At 33.8% G+C, this 16892-nt stretch overlaps 1 protein-coding gene and 1 long non-coding RNA gene across 3 annotated transcripts; both read right to left on the minus strand.

Moving 5' to 3' along the window:
• Positions 1-2217: 2217 nt before the first annotated feature.
• Positions 2218-9232, minus strand: LOC115716255 (E3 ubiquitin-protein ligase HOS1). Of its 2 annotated transcripts, none has more exons than XM_030645015.2 (10): positions 8761-9232; positions 7883-8279; positions 7357-7491; positions 7073-7245; positions 6069-6470; positions 5775-5933; positions 4648-5133; positions 3848-3985; positions 3059-3756; positions 2218-2950 (listed from the first exon to the last, which is right to left on the minus strand). In XM_030645015.2, the coding sequence occupies exons 1-10, from the start codon at positions 8872-8874 to the stop codon at positions 2773-2775; spliced, it is 2880 nt and encodes a 959-aa protein (XP_030500875.2). In that variant the 5' UTR covers positions 8875-9232; the 3' UTR covers positions 2218-2772. The 2 variants fall into 2 exon arrangements, with proteins under 2 accessions (XP_030500875.2, XP_060971873.1); XM_061115890.1 differs by lacking the exon at positions 8761-9232 and having other exon boundaries at positions 7883-8091; positions 8175-8279.
• A 1198-nt stretch (positions 9233-10430) lies between these two features.
• LOC133037680 (uncharacterized) lies at positions 10431-11891 on the minus strand. Its single transcript, XR_009687732.1, has 2 exons — positions 11773-11891; positions 10431-10693 (listed from the first exon to the last, which is right to left on the minus strand). It is a non-coding gene; the product is annotated as an uncharacterized LOC133037680 (long non-coding RNA).
• Between the last annotated feature and the right edge of the window lie 5001 nt (positions 11892-16892).

A 16892-nucleotide genomic window follows, 5' to 3' on the forward strand; every position in this document is an offset into this window, starting at 1 on the left:
TATACTTTCACTTTTATTTTTACATTTTGAGGATTTTTTAAGTTGTTATTTAGAGTATTGATAATTGGCATTATTAGAGGTGTCATGCAGTACCCTAGTAACTTCTTTTAAACTATCATGGTGATGTTATTAGTGTTTGAGTTCTTCATTTATTATTCTACTTTGTACATCCCCACTAGCCAAACACTATATTCTTCTTTTATTTATAATTATTACTTGATTTTTTTTGTAATTTTTTTAAATGCTAACATTTAGTACTAATTCATTTTTTTTCTTAATGTACTAATTCAATTAAATTTAATTTGTTGATACTAATTGATTCAATATAAATATCTATCTATATATATTTCGTGAAATGCAGGAATGTTTAGTTTTATATGAGGTTATATATATTTTTTTAAAATATTACAATAATTAAATAATGTTACAAATATATATATGTTAAAATAAACACAATTTATATGTCGAATATATTAAGGCTACTATGTATAATAAAATACTAACATCACTTTATATTTATTATTATTTGGGTCATAAACCAATCCACCTTTTTTTAATGTTAATGAATTCCCAACTTTTGACTAATTTTTTTCTTAATAATATCACCTCAAAGAAAATTTTATTTTAACTAATTTTTTTTTAAAAAAATATTATTTGAATTAATTAAAATTAAATAATAAATTTATTAAAGAGCAAGGTAAGAACTCTAAATTATATCTATTTGGTTATGTAATCGAATTAAAATATTAAATTTTAATAATTCATATAGTAAAAATAAATTCAAAAAAACTTAAATAAAATAATATTAATATTTTCATATTTATAAAATAAACGGTACTAACAATATCAGTTAAATTAAATGGAATATTCTTTTATTTCTAAAGTATATTCTGTTAAACTAACAAAAATAGTTAGATAGCCATTTTTTATATATAAAGATATAAAGAAGAACAAAATTTGCAAAAATTTACAAGAAAGGTGTTTGCAAGAGCTTCTTCTCTCTCTTTCTCTCTCTCGATGAAGAAGAAGATCTCTCGAAAGCCAGTTTCTCGATCCAAGACTGAGGAGCCCCCTTCGATTCAGGATGTTGCTACAGGGCAAGCTGCGAACTCGACTGAGAATATCGATAAGCCAGAAGAGGAGAAGACGGACTTGATTGAGCCGCAATTGCAAGATCTGATGAGACTTCAAACAATGGTGAGATCAAAAAAGATGAGACAAATCTGCAGCATTCGAGTTGGGCTGAGGAAACAGAGAAGGAAGACTACCAATCTTCAGCTCAAAGACATTGGGCTAAGCTCAAAGAAGACCAACAAAGTAGTGTTGCTGCTAAGCTTCACTATGAGGAACCTATGCTGAAATCTTGTAAGCGAGTTACAAAAATTGATTTAAATGAAGTGGCTAAACAGGCACAAAATTGGAATACTCCTATTGTGTGTATGGTTAAACAATTTTATTTTTCTTAATCAATATTTTGCTCCCTGGACTTTAGGACCCGAACCCGAACCCCGACCCCGAACCCAAACACTTACCTAGACCTTGAACCCGAATCCAGGCCTAGACCCCTAACTCGAACTCAGACTCAGACCTCGATTTGGACCTGAATCCTAGCCCTAAACCTAGAGCCTGGCCCCAGACTCAGCTTCGCACTCGAACTTGGACCCGCACCCGGACCCTGCCCATGACCCCAGACGCAAACCCTGACCCAGCCTAGAACCTCGACCCAAACTTTGACCAGAACCTGAACTCGACCTCGAACCCGAACCCAAACCCTGGACCCAACCCCGACCTAGACCCAGCTCTCAACCCCATACTTAAACCCATACCTCGAACGCGTACCCGTACCTCAGCCCTGAACTCAAACCCGAACCTAAACCCAAAATCTGTCCCCTGACCAAAACCCGAACCTAACTCCAGCGCCAAACCCAAACCTCCCTAAACCTAAACCTCAACTGCGACCCCAAACCTTAGACCTAAATCCAAGCATGACTTAAATGAAATTTACAAAACATACTATAATTTTTTATTTTTTAATTAAAAAACAAAAATAATTATAAAACACATTTTTCAAAAATAAATTTTAAAAACTAAAATTTAACTTGTATTTTTGTAATTAAAAAATTTTAAAACAAAAATATTACCAAACGTTACCTATATTTTTCATATTCTCTTATCAAAAGAAAACCTATAACTCTACTACGTATTAAAACTCATACGTTTCGAATAAACTACTGAGGATAGAAATATGTATTCTACTTTTGAAGTCAAGTACTTGAATGGAATCAATATGACCAACATGAACTGTGTATACCAAAATTATGTGACCATCAATGGTTCAGTTAATCATATTGGCATTTTCTTCTCTATGATCAAGAAGTATGTAAAATTACAAATTATCAAAAGATTGAAAATTTAAAACTAGCATGGGCTTGCCTCAACATTGCACTTAAATAAAATCATATCCAAAACTTTCGCCGATCCTGCACACATTTGTTGCCAGTAAATTCAAATTTGAGTCACCAACCACCCGACCGATACAAGGAGATCACCATCAAAATTGGAACCTCTTTTACTGGCTTTCAGGTGGACATTAGAAGATGTTAACACTATAAGGGCAATTTCCCTTTAAAAGGAAATAGCAAACACAACAACACAGTTTTCTCATCCAAAAACCAGTGCTCTGTTTCACTACTGACCAAAAAGGGTTTATTTTCTCCAACAATACCAGAAGAATCATAGCAGGATGAGGATGCTTTTGTCAATTAGAAATGTTCATCTCTTGGCTAACCTTTTGCTTCTTCTCACTCCTGTCATTGGGGTGGCACAATGACTGCTTTTCACAGCTCGCTGTGGACTTGGATTGGCTTCTTCATCACTTGTTTCATCAGACCTCCACCTCGGTCCACCGTTGACAGCTAGGTTTTCAGCAGCTAAGTCCTTGTGCCCGTGGCTGAAACTCAGAAAACATATCACAAGCAATTCAGATTAAAGTTGAAATAGTTGGAATCATCGTCATTTGATAAGAATGAAATGGAAGAAATGGAAAAAGAACTTTAACCTCCAAGAAACGTCCATAATGTCATCTGAGGAAGTCGTTTTCAAAGGTGTATCATCTCTTTCTGGATGGACCCTTCTACTGGACACGCTTGGCTGTAGGTCATGTGAAAAGTCTCTAAACAAGCCACGGTTACTGCTAGGTGTAATTATTGGATTAGCTGTTGAACTACCAGAATATGGACTCTCATTCAGGAATGGATTAGGAACGCTCTTTGTCTTCATTTCCGGTGATAGCAGAGATGATTTATTGTCCCGAAAATTGCTATTTAGAAGCACCCTGGATGGAGTTTTATTCACGTCCTTTGATGGTGAGGTACTTAAAGGTTTAACCCGAAGAATTGACTTGTCCCCGACCTGAAATTTGAAATTTTTTCCGATGCTAACTTGAGGCTGTAGTCCCATTTCAGAATTTTGAAATAAACTAGCACCATCAAGTTTAGAGTGATAGTTGTCAAAAGATCCATCTCTTTTCAAGGGAGTTTCAAAAAGTGAGGGCTTCCGTGCACTCGTATGATCAGTCCACAGAGCCACAGGGGAATCATTTAATGCTGGGATTAATAAACTACCAGCCTTGGTAGAGGGAAAATCGGATTTTGCAGGCATTTCAACTTCATCACCAGTATTACCAGCAATTTCAGGCAATTTTCCAGTCATTACTTGTTGCCGTTGGACTTCTGGTAGCAATGCCATGCATTTTTCCTGAAAAAAATCTAATCAGGTAAAAGAGAATACGAGAATTTAACATGTCATTGCATAGTAATTTACAATGCCTGACATTTAAACCACTTACAACTAAGCCTTCCCTCCAGCCACACACTGATCTCATCCTAGATAAAACTTCTTCACTGACAGAATTCTTTGCAATGAACTCCTGCTCTAGACTTTTAAGCCTTAAATCAACTTGATAAGCTTCAGAGTACCTGTATCGCTGGTAAACAAAAAACAAGTATCTGTCAGGACTATTATTCATAAACATACTCGGAAGCATGAATAACTTGTACCAAATATGTATTCTCAACATTCTCGAACAATGTAATGCAGTACTTTTTAATTTCTAATTGACTTTCTTAAAATGATTGTATGCAAAAGGATCAAAGATTCAACAAACAAGTGAACAACTCATTAAACTGGAACAATGTATGCATTACTTTTCAAGTTGCATTTGGCATTTCTTAAAATGGTCAAAAGCAAAGGATCCGGATTCAATAAACACATGAACAAGTCACACCAAAAAGGGTAGTATATAATCTGATACTTTATCCTCACTTCGAATTTATTCAGCCAAAAAAAAAGTAACTGAAAATCTTATGTTGTAAAATTCAATGATTTGTAGGTGTGGCATTTCCCTTGTTTTCTTTACCGGTGAAAAACAGAGGCAGTGGAAGATGTATGATCAGATATTTCAACATAACTTTAAAATTATGAATTACTGAAAATCATATGTAACACACTCCCACAACTTAAATATGATTTTTCTTGTTTCTTTATAGTGAAAAATAAAGAAACCACACTTGATGAGACACTAACAATATAGTCAGACGACAGACTGCAATTACTCAGCACAGTTAAATATAAGCAAATGACAAATACCTGAATATAGAATACTACAAGAAGACTTCCAACATTTGAAGAAGGATCACCAATAGCATAATCTAAAAGGCATTTATGGAGATGTTTTTCTTCATCGGAATTCCACGGTAACTCAATCATTCTGTCTACCATGTTCCTTCGTATACAAAGATAACAAATTTCAGCCACCAATATCTCCACCCAGTCCTTCCAACTCTTGTGTTCACCTTTGGAATCATCATGCGCATCTGCAAATACCCCATTCTCCCTGACTTTAGTGCACAACATTCTTTGATGTAAAAACGCTTCAGTGAAAAGTCCACACTCTACCCTAACCCGAACAGCAGTAACAGCCTCACTAAGTGAAACAAACCGTGAAACACCATCTTGTCCAGACCACCTTAAAACCATGAGAGCTGCATCAGGATTTCCTCTTTCTAATAGAACTTGTGCAATCTTAGGATGTGTGGATGGACCTGAGATTTCAGGAAGCAGATGACATGCTTCCTAAATAATTTCGTATAAAAGTAATTAGCTTATAAATGAAGTTTGCAAATCATTCATCAAACAAATTGACAGGGAAAAATAAGCATTTTAACTGACTGGGAAAAACAGTATTCGTGAATATAATCCAAACAAAATTCTATCTTAAGGCCTTAAGGAGCCCAATGATCTAATCTCTAGTATTATTTGTGCTTTTTCCCCTCTTCTTAATAATTTATAAGTTTTACAGAGACCACTTATTACACCTCTAATTTTATAACTCTTTCAGCTCACAGATCAAATCAGATTAACTAAAACAATCTTATAACTACAAGCTAAATGCAAATAAACAACTATCCATACCTAAAATATACACAGCATAACACATAATGTGTGTGGAGTCCCACATGCTATACAAATTAACATTTTTATAACTACATAATAATTAGCTTTAATATCCATTGTAAGTGACAAGAATTGCTTTTCAAAGAAAGCAAGAAATTGAATTAATTCTCTAGTGTGATAACCTTCTCTTTAGTGCTAATATTCCACACACAAAAAAAAAATGTCACAGAAAATATGAGCTATCTTGATAAACTTGATATATGGAATTATTTCTAAAGAGAAAAACAAACAAGAACTTGGCAAATGTAATCATTATTTACCTGCATAGCCTCATCCGTGAAGTCATCCAAAAGATAGAATATTAAAGATTCCAATAATAAAATCCTCGTGATGCCAAAAGAAGCAGCGAAGTCTTCTACAATGCGTCTCCATTTGTCATTAGGCATTGTCCAATGTCGATCGTATAGGTAATAGAGAAACTATCATGAATTAAGGAAACTAAACTGGATGCACCAAAACTAAGATTTCATTCAGCTAAAAGAAATATAAGAAATGCAAAGTGCATATATATAATAAAAATATATATATATCGGTATATATATATAAAAGGATACAATTGCTTGTTTTGCTACCACCATATCAGAACTACCACCTAGAAATAGTATATCAATGGCAGCTCGAAGACTTTCAAATGGATAACATCCTACAAGCCCCTCTACCTTAGACCTAAAAACTAATGAAATTCCATCCTTCTGCAAAGCAACTTTTAATTCCTCCCCCATATCTTGTGCATCCCCCTGTTCTTTTTCAAGATTAGTCAGTGCATCTTCAATAAACAACGAACCTTCCTGTCTAACAAACTCTTCAGAATTATTTATCGCATCGGGCCATGAACGCTTTATTGCAGCTAATTTCCTTTCACGGACACGATTACGCCATGAATTGGTATTGGCATAACGAGATTCGACATTCTCAAGAAACTTATGTCTTATACACCAAATCATGATCTCCAAATGCTGAAAATCAAAAACAAATACTGAGAAAGAAAAAAAGAACATCTACTTATTTGCAAACAGAAGAATGCTTTTCACAAAAGATGGTTCATTAAGCATATCCGAAAACATACATACTCTTAGTAGTCAAAGAGGAAAAAAAACTATGTCATCTCGAAAACTACCTAAAAAGAAGTCAAACATTTCTAAACTCCGAAATTGTGTATGTTGCCACCAATTTACACCTTAAGAAACTGTTATTTGCAAGCCTTACACTTTATCATGCATGCACTACTCCAAGTTCAAACATTTTGAACCAAAATAAGAATCTATGTTCCTCAAAATGAAGCAAATTATAGAGATGGTTTGATATTTTTATGACTGCATTTGGTTTCTTAAAGGAGGCTCCATTGATTTTAGAAGTGAAAGAATTTTTGTAATTAGCCAATGTTCCACATGTGTTGGTGTTTGCTTTTGAACTCCTTTACAAGGCTGCCACTCTTGGTTTTAGGTACCATCTATAGATAATGCATACACACTAATATTATAAAAGTTATAAGGAAAACTAAAATGAGGTCACACATAATAGTAAAACCAACTGAATATAAAGTTGTCAATATTTAGACCTGCTTTGTCTTCGATATGCTTTCTTGAAGGAGGTGCAAATCATTGAGCTGAGCTGCTAGGGAATTCCTGAAGGATGACTCTAAAACCTCAAGCACATTGGATATACCAGCTAGCTGGGCAGAATACTTAAGTGTACTTAACCTGACTTCCATTTCTGCTGCATCAAGAATATCTATTGATACACGTTAAGATATACACACCATATTAATAGAAAATATATAGGACACAATGCAAGATACAACCAAGCTTCAGTGAGATAAATATTTCGAAATTTGAAGGATACAAATTCCCTGAAGTTCCTTTATGATATTCCCATATGTTCGCTTGCACCAGTCTTTGACAACAACTTCATCCAACAAAAAAGCAATGACAGGATTGCTAGACACAGCACTTTCATCCATGCAAACATCTGTAACATCTGTTGAATTACTGTTAAAGAAACATGAACAAAAAAAACATCATGTAGATAAAGTATCCATGGCACGTTAATAATAATCTTCTGGTAATCTTTCAAATATCTGTTTCACAGCTTCGTTTACTCAGTCTCGAATACTATTGCAGAAGGCATAGACTATAGAGGATAAAGAACTAAACTATCCTATAGAAAGTCTCCCTGATGGGTGATTCAAAGATCATGAGATTTTGGTATATTGAACTAAATATGAGGGTAGAGTGAATAAAGCACTAAACTAATAGAAATTCTCCCAACTAGATGATTAAAAGATCAAGAGATTTTGGCATATTTAGCTAAGTATGCCTTCAAATCAAGAATAATAAAATACATAAAATAAGACACCATGAAAGGATACAATGGCATATCAAAGAAACTAAGTTATTCTCTAGAGCCACATCGAACAGCAGATACAGGTGTAAGACATCAGCAGTTATTTGCTCTTCTCCCTCTTCTTTTTCTTGAAATCTATCATCATATCTTTTTGATATAAGACCAGCATCGATGCACTCGTAATAAAGACGAGGACGTAGACTAACACCATTCTTTTCTTTTCCAATTGGGATTCTGCAAACAGGGCAAAGGTCACAACGCTGACTACATTCTGTACATAATGAAGCATGTCCACAAGAGTTCAAGGCAGACTCTACACAGCGTCCACAGCTTCTCAAGTCTCTGGTTGCTCGACAGCGCTCAACTTTTGCTTCATTGCATAACTCAATAAGATCAATTGATGCCAAGTGCTCCAAGGCTTCCTAACAATTGTAAATGAATGTATAATTCTATCAGGAAAAGCAATTGATCAATCATCGTAGACTGGAAGACTAAACAGTGGCTCTATGACTCTGTAACACCACTATGCATAGAACTCCACATCATAATTTGGTATTATCAAACTAATACTAATACATATGAAGTTTAATACAAAACAGCCAGAAATGGTACAAACTAAATTTATAACTACACTACGAAACTCGACAAAAATATAAATGTTACTTCAGGTGAACCTAAACTAAAGCAAATCCAACTTATGTCGTGATTATTAAGCTACCTAGTTATTTACAACAGAACTGAAGCTAAAATAAAAAAGATAAATTGCATTTCCCAAACACCTTCTTAGCTATCAAAAACCACAATATTCAGTATTTACCAAAGGAAAAACCGCTAAAGTAGAAGCTACATTTTAAAACAGTTAGGGTTTCGAAAAAATGCATTAAAATTTGCTCAAAGAGGCACCTGAACAGCTTGTCGAGAATAATTGGGTTGCCGGAGATGAGAACCACAAGGTGTGGCAGTGCTTCCGCCAACGTAGCTGGAAGGCTCAGCGGGGCCATTGTTTCGCATCTCCATAGTTCCCTAAAAGTGCGCCCGAGTAGTTGCAACAATGCTAAATAAAATATATATAGCTCCAAAACCCTAGAGTAATAAAAGTAAGAGGATGGAGTGAGAAGGAGAAAGTTAGGAGTCGAGAAAAGGCACCATTGATGCTGCCATAGACACTTGAAAGCGATAGGTGAGGTCAGAGAGGAGTGGAAGGGGGAAGAGAAGGGTTTTTGAAAAATGTTTGTACGGACAACGGGGAATTTTGGAAAGCTGTCAATGGAGCGCCAACCCACAAAATTGAGCTTTTGCGGTTCTAATCTTCTATTGGGTTTGGCCGAAAGCCCAAAAAGCTGAAGTGTTCAAAAACTAGATGAGAAAATCATTTTAATTACCTTCTCTCTAGTTCCTACCAAATAAATAAGTATTTTGCTTTAGGTATTCAAAATAATTTAATTAATTAAATAATAAATTAAAATGTATAATTCTCTGTAAATTTATAATTGTATTTAGTTATGCATAGAAATATCTAGTTAAATTAGTGTTAATATCTAGTTAAATTAGTGTTAATTGGATTATATTGTTTAACTAAATAAAAGAATATGATAAAGTATTGTGAAAATTTATATAAAAAATATTAATATATTAAGTCCATAGTATTAAGATTGTGATGGTTAGTGATTTGAAGGATGCGAATGCAGATTAAAATAGGGACCTAGTTGATGACCTCTTTTTATTGGATGAGGCTGAGCAAATTTTGTCTATTTTGAGTCACAACATATTGTTGATAGGTTAATTTGGTACTATAACTCTTTTGGTGCCTACTCCATCAAAAGTGGTGGTTATTGGAATACTATTAGACTTTTGGGTTGGGGTCAATGTGACTCTTCTTTGGGTCCTTTTTGGCGGAAGTATCTTTGGAGTCTCTCTATTCCTCCAAAAGTTAAAGCATTTATTTAGAGAGCTTGCCTTGATTGGTTTTCCACTTCGTTCAACTTGGCTACTTATAAGGTTCCTACTGATAAAGTGTACCCCAATTGTAATAAGGAATTTGAAACTTCTTTTCATACTCTTTGGGGATGTTCTCTCCTTAAGCCCATTGTGGAGTTAATTGAGTTTGTGTTCCCCTCTACTTCTCTGCCAAAAACTAACCTCTAAGCTTTCCTTACACTATGTTTGGTAGGAGGGGGAGAGGGGTGGATGGAGAGGGGTGGAAGGAGAAATTAAATCACTTGTTTGGCAATAGAGAGAAGGAAGGAGAGGAGAGATGGAGGGAGACATTCTCTCTCCCTCCAAACCTTCAAAATTTAATCCCTCCAAATTTGGAAGGATTGTAGAAAAAGACAAAATACATTTTGCAAAATACAATAACTACCCTTAAAAAAATAATAAAATTTTATTTTTAAAAGGACAATTTTGTAATTTTACTAATCAATTTTTTCTCCATCATTCCCACCTCACACCTAATACCAAATAATACTAAGGAGATTAACAATCCTCTATATTTGTAACACCCTAAATAATCAGGCACGCTACCCAAAATACTTATGAAACTCTAATCCCCTAATCGGGATTACTAATCAAAATAGCGCAGAATTTAAACTTTTATATTAAACAGAATGAAAATAAACTTGTAATATATTTAAACTTTCAAAATAGTTGGGATCCCAAAAATAATTACAAACTTATTACAAGTCTTTTCTTTCTAGCCGACCTAAGCGGCAAAACAGAATTCAAAAGTTCAACACTGATAGACCCTTAACCCGCTTGGTCTGATATGGCTTGAACATGTACATTCTTCGTTTTGCTCCTCAAACTCATGGTTGATCAGCCACTGACTTACCCTTTCCTGCACAGTAGAGCACCCGTGAGCCAAGCCCAGCAAGACAGTATAAATCATAACAAATATAATATGCTCATCATGCTATTTAAACAGTAATGCCATTCATATATGTCTGTGTGTCACAGACCTGCATGTCACACTCACATGCCTATTTATGTCTACGTGGCGTAGGCCTATGTGTTGCGCTCACACATCTATATATATCTACGTGGCGTAGACCTACGTGTTGCTCTCACACGTCTAATTACAATAAGGCCTTAGAATATATAGTTCATCTCGGTTCTAGATACCGAGTCCAACTTGATTATGCCTTGACACATAACCCTTAATCTCAATATGTAACACATAATTATTAGTGTCACCGCACTATTTGTCTATTTGCTATAGACCTGCATGTTACGCTCACATGCCTATTTATGTCTACGTGGCGTAGACCTACGTGTTGCTCTCACACGTCTATATACAATAAGGCCTCAGTAGGGTTTACCTCGGTTTTGATTACCGAGCCTAACCTGGTTATGCCTTGCTCGCATAACCCTATTCATGTATATACGTAATCCATGTATTACGTTCTTTCGGTGGTTTATCCTGGTGATATATACCAGGTCTAACCCAGTTATGTCTTAAACACATAACTTCTAACATACATGCGTGTATTCAATATTTACTACAACATATATAATCTTAGGGTAATAACCCTAACTTGCATACTATGTAATCAAGCATATAATACATTTCTATATACTTCGATGACATTTACTAAGAGTATCAATCCTGACTCATGCTTTCACTGGACTCATAATATTCTAGGGTAATAACCCTAGACCACATTAAAATTAAACTCAAGGTACTAGCTTACCGAGTCTAGTTTAATTATGCCTTAAGCGCATAATTCATAATTCCAATATATAGATATATCCGACATGGCATAGTATTACACAACATATATCACTAGGGTAATAACCCTAGGCTATTAAACCGCTCATGTTAGGGTAATAACCCTAATCCTGGTTGCAATTACTCACATATATCACATTCAACATAAGTGCCACCGCGCATACTCTACGTGCAAACTACTGTCTTACCTGTTGTCCCGCAATAACAGAGATTCCAAACCCCTGGGTGCTCCTGATCAGGTGCCGGTAATCCTAAACTTCAAGCTCAAGAAACCACAATCCAAAGCTCCAATTCACACCCAACTTCAAGCAATTCTCAACAATCAACTTTGAAAATCAAATGGGCTTTTGCTAATCCTTTTTCTTAATTCCGGGTATTACATTGATTCTATTAACTCTTTGGATTAGTTTGGATGCTTAGAAACCTGTGTACAATTGCAATTACTCAATCTGTGAAAATTGTTATAATTGTTTTACTATGGTTTGTCGTAAGATTGGCAGGATGGCTTAGAACTTGCATGTTTATTCTTTTGAGATGAAATCCTTGATAGTGTTCAATTGGAATATGACTTAGGCATTGGTTGGATAGTTTGAGCCTTTCAAGCCTACCATAATAATGTGTATCCCTAGTTAACCTTTTGAGCCTAAACCTGTTTTGTTTTTCACCCATTGATTTGAAAAATTTTGCAACCACACTATTATTATTTTTTTCACCATGTTATCCATGATATCATAAGCTACATGATTAGTTTGGGGGAGGAGAAACATTTAGTGTGAGAAAATAGTGAGAGGGAGAAAAACTTGTAAGATTGAGAAGAGAAAAAATTGTGTAATTCAATGTCACTGAAAAAAAATATGAAAAAAAAAAACACAATGAAAAAGTAAAAATATGTGTTCAAAAAAAATAAATAAAATATATGATTTCAGTGATGTTGGAAAATAATAAATATATCTTATTTCAATCTTGGTAAATGTGGGAACACTATGGGGTATTGAAAAAGAAAAGTAAGAAGCTTGTGGGTTTTGTTTGTGTGCTTATGATATCTTGAGCCAAAACCGTCCTTTGTTGATTTCTGAATATCTGAGCTAGGGGTGTACATCAAACCGCTCAAACCGCTCAAACCGCCCGCACCGCAAAAAAAATGCGGTTTGAAATTCTTCGCGGTGCGGTTGCGGTTTGAATTTTTCCTAAACCGCGCGGTGCGGTGCGGTTTGCGGTTTTGAATTATTAAACCGCGATTCAAACCGCACCGCACCACATCTTTTAAAATTTCAATTTTTATATTTATTTTATTAAGCCCATACATATGAGCCCAACCCAAGCCTATAAATCTTAGGGCAAAATCCATAACTCTTCACAAACCCTCTCTTCTTAGCAACAAACCCAAGTCCATACATGTGTATTAAAATTTGGAGTTGGAAGTTTGTGTTTGTTTTATTTTTAATCTATTGATGTAAGTATGTTAGTTGTACATTTATATTGTTGTTAGAACTTAATTAGTTTCAAGTTTGTTATTTTGATTTAAGTGTGTTGTTGAAACTTTAAAAAGATTATTGATTTATTGTTGTTGTTATAACTTTTATTAGTCTCAAGTTTGTTGTATTTTCTTAAGTGTTTTGGAATAATTATATTAATGATAGTTTAATTATTTTATGATGATTTCAAAAAAAAATTGTGATAGTTCAAACCGCATAAACCGCAAAAACCGCACCGCACCGCATCATTTTTTGCGGTGCGGTTTTTGCGGTTTTTTAGTATCGCGGTGCGGGTGCGGTTTGGAAAATTAGAAAAACCGCATGTGCGGGTTGGTTTGAAAAAATGGTTAAAAACCGCACAACCCGCACCGCGAACACCCCTAATCTGAGCCATAATGCCTAAACCTCGAAAAGACCTAATGATTCCAAAAGATATTGTCAACATTAGTGGAGAAAGGTAAGCATGCAAGCTTATGAGTTATCGGGCTGTGGAACTGTTGGAAAGAGTAAAACTTTTATAACAATGTTTCACATATGGATAAATTTTGTGGTTATACATAGTGTTATGAATTGAGCATCTGAGTTAACTGTTAGAGTTATTAGGGTAAAAATTCTAGTTTATGAAAGTAAGAAAACAGAACATGAGTCAACAGCATAGTGATTATCTGATAGCGTAGTTAGTTATTTTTTATCTTACTCGGGGGCGAGTAAGAATCTAGTTTGGGGGATTTTGTTAGGTTATAATTAGCCTATGTTTCGGGTCTTTAAAGTTAGCATTATCTCGTCTATTGGTGTCTTTTGGAGCAGTTTTACGCTTGATTTTCATTATTTCAGGTTCCCGGAGTGTTAAAGTTCAAATTCAGTCAAATGGCGAAAAACTGGGATAAACTGGAAAAAAATTGGAAAATTCGTCTCCAGAAGCTACAGTAGTCGCGACTTCATGAGAGCCAGGTCGTGACCCTTTTTCCTGGTCGCGACCCTGGTCGCGACTTCGAGGTTTGGCAGAACCTTCGATTTTTGAGGTTTGCCTGTAGTCGCGACCAGCTTAAGGGCTAGTCGCGACTTGGTACGGACGTCGTGGTTTTGACCTAATTTTGATTTTTCTCTCAATTGGAGGCACACTACTCATCCCTATATAAGGAATACGACACTGAAGGTCAGAATCAAGCAGAAATAGACCTAAATAGTGGAGGCAAGTGGAGAGAAAGCTATCTTGAAGACCCGGAGCGATATCACCTTCTAGTTTTTTTCTTTTACCCCTTTAATTCTTCTTTATGTTTGTTTTTATTTCTGAATTAATCATGGATGTTTTTAGAGTTATTATGAACTAAATTTCCCAATAAGGGAGGATGATGATTGTTGTTTAAGTTTATGCCTAGTTAATAAATAATTGCCATGCCTTCATCTTATGTGTGAATACTATCTTTATTTGTGTTTAATTCCATGTGCAAGCTTGATCACCTTTTACATGTTTAATGATCTCAATTCGAAATCTGAAAAGTGAGAATTGAGAATGCTAAAATTTGGATAGTCTAGGTTTTGATGTAAAACGAAAGTATTTACATAGCCTCAGTGACTAATAGATTATTGCTTAATGCTGATTTTATGTTGATTTAATTAAGAAGTTAATTAGAGAACATAAGATTTAGAACCTAAAAGATCTGAAAAGAGTTAGGTTAATTTATAATCTGTCATTCACATTGAGATAAGGATAGCAATTAGGTATTAACATTGGTAGCTTAACAACAGGATTCACCTCCCTAATCTCTCATCTTGATTAATCTTCGTTTATTTCCTCTTTAATTTCTGAGTTATTTACTTTCAAATTGCAAACTTATTATTTTACCGAATAGAATCATAAGTATAGTTCAGTAGTACTTAATCCAATTCCCTGTGGTTCGACCTCACTTGCGTGAGATACTACTTGATTGCGTACACTTGCGTAATAAACATAAATTTCGTAACAAATATTTAGGGGATTAGTTGAGAAATATCTCTTTTTGTATCCATTAATTAAAACACCCTTATATTATATTTCATTAAAATGTATCCACTTTTGTGAGTGGATTACCCAATATACTCTCACCCTCCACTTAAGTCTAGTACATAATTTACATTAACTTAAGGGATATAATATGGATATTATCTATAAAAGTTGGTATAATCTTAAAAAATACGAAAATAAAAGTAAAAATTAAAATAAGTAAAGTAAAGTGGATATACAATGTAATTTTCTCAATATTTAGAACTCACATTTTTTGAAGTATTTAAAATTACCAAGCTCAAGGTCTAGTTAGGTGGGTTGTTAGAGGCCATGAGGGGAGGGTGGTGGAGGGTCGCTCTTATTGTGTTTGAGGACATGGTTGCTCTGGCATAGTTGAAGCTATTTGTATCTAGGAGGCGAAATTGGATCAAAATGCGGTCATGGCCTTCGATGGTGCTCAAATCAGATTGCCTACTTATTGTACAAGCAATTCATAACATTTTTCTATGCTTTCTCCTTTTGGTATTGTTATTGATGACATCGATGAATGGTGCCTCTTTCGTTTTTGTTTATTGTTATGCTAACAATGTAGCCCATAGTATTGCTTGAGCTTCTTGTTTTTTTCTTAATCGTGATTTCAGTGGGAGTGGTATTTCTGTTGAATTTTTTATATATTATTGTTGTACGCAATTTTATTTCTTAATCAAGTTTGATATTTTTTTTTTAAAAAAAATTAAGCTTATTGTTTTTTAAATTAAAGTGTATTTATAATTTTGTGAGAATGTAAATAAAACTTGAAAAATTACTCTATATACTATTTTTTTAAATTTTTTTTTTTATAAATTTACAGTTTGAGTTGTTCTGGTGGTTTCTTCGGTAGTTTTTATGTAGATTTTGGTTGCGATTTAGGTTGATGCGTTAATTGTTATGAGAATTTTTATGTGAAATTTCGTAAAAAAAAATACAAAAAATGCAAAAAAATAAAAATATATTTTAAAGTGTAAAAATGAAAAAGCCCCATAAAACTTTCCCATATTTTGAGCCTATTTGGCTGTGTTTTTAGTTTTCAGTTTTTAGAATTGTGTTTTCAAAAGTAAGAATAGAAAACAGTTTTTTGTCATTAAAAATTTAATGGTCTTTGACACAATTTTTTTTAAAACAATTTTTATATATCTTCTTACTAAAAAAATCAATATTTTAATACCATACCATGACATGAACATCTTGGTCTGAGTTCAGGTATAGTAGTCTAGGATTCGAGTATGTGAGTAAAAATATAAAATATAGTATGTTAGATAAAAAAAAAATTGAAAAATTGAAAACAACATTTTGATCTTTTTTGTTTTTTTAATTTTTTAAAACTCAATTTTTAAAAAATTTGTTTTATAAAATTTTGCGAAACGATACCTTTTAATTTTAAAAATTGTTTTCAATTTTAAAAAATAAAATAATTTTTAAGTTATGAAATCAAACAATCTCTTTATCTTTGGATCATAGAATTTTGAGTAAATACTATTTTGGACCATGTGTTTTGTAAAAGTTATCAATTCGACCTTCTGTTTTGTTAAATGATAAAATGGACCATGTATTTTCTAAAATAATAAAAATAGGACCCTAAGTTCAATTTTCAACAATTTAATTTTTTAAAATAAATAACTTTAAGACAATTTTTAACATGAATAAACACAAAAAAAAAAAATATAACCAATTTGTCATAACATCTCTAGATCAAATCATTATTAAGTTTTATTTTGATAAAAAATCAGTTTAGGGTACTATTTGTACAATTTTAGAAAATACAGATCTAATTTATCATTTAACAAAACAGAAAGTCAAATTGATAACTTTT

Source organism: Cannabis sativa, chromosome 5 (genome assembly GCF_029168945.1).
Source record: "Cannabis sativa cultivar Pink pepper isolate KNU-18-1 chromosome 5, ASM2916894v1, whole genome shotgun sequence".
Classification (NCBI taxonomy): domain Eukaryota; kingdom Viridiplantae; phylum Streptophyta; class Magnoliopsida; order Rosales; family Cannabaceae; genus Cannabis; species Cannabis sativa.

What these genes read in the sequence shown, in the direction of transcription:
- LOC115716255 (XM_030645015.2), bottom strand. Translation starts at nt 8,874, where the DNA reads ATGGAGATGCGAAACAATGGCCCCGCTGAGCCTTCCAGCTACGTTGGC. An exon ending in AAAGGAACTTCAGGGAATTT is followed by an intron (nt 7,246 to 7,356) that starts GTATCCTTCAAA and finishes GTGTATCAATAG; the next exon opens with ATATTCTTGATGCAGCAGAA. An exon ending in TTGTAGTATTCTATATTCAG is followed by an intron (nt 3,986 to 4,647) that starts GTATTTGTCATT and finishes TTTGTTTACCAG; the next exon opens with CGATACAGGTACTCTGAAGC.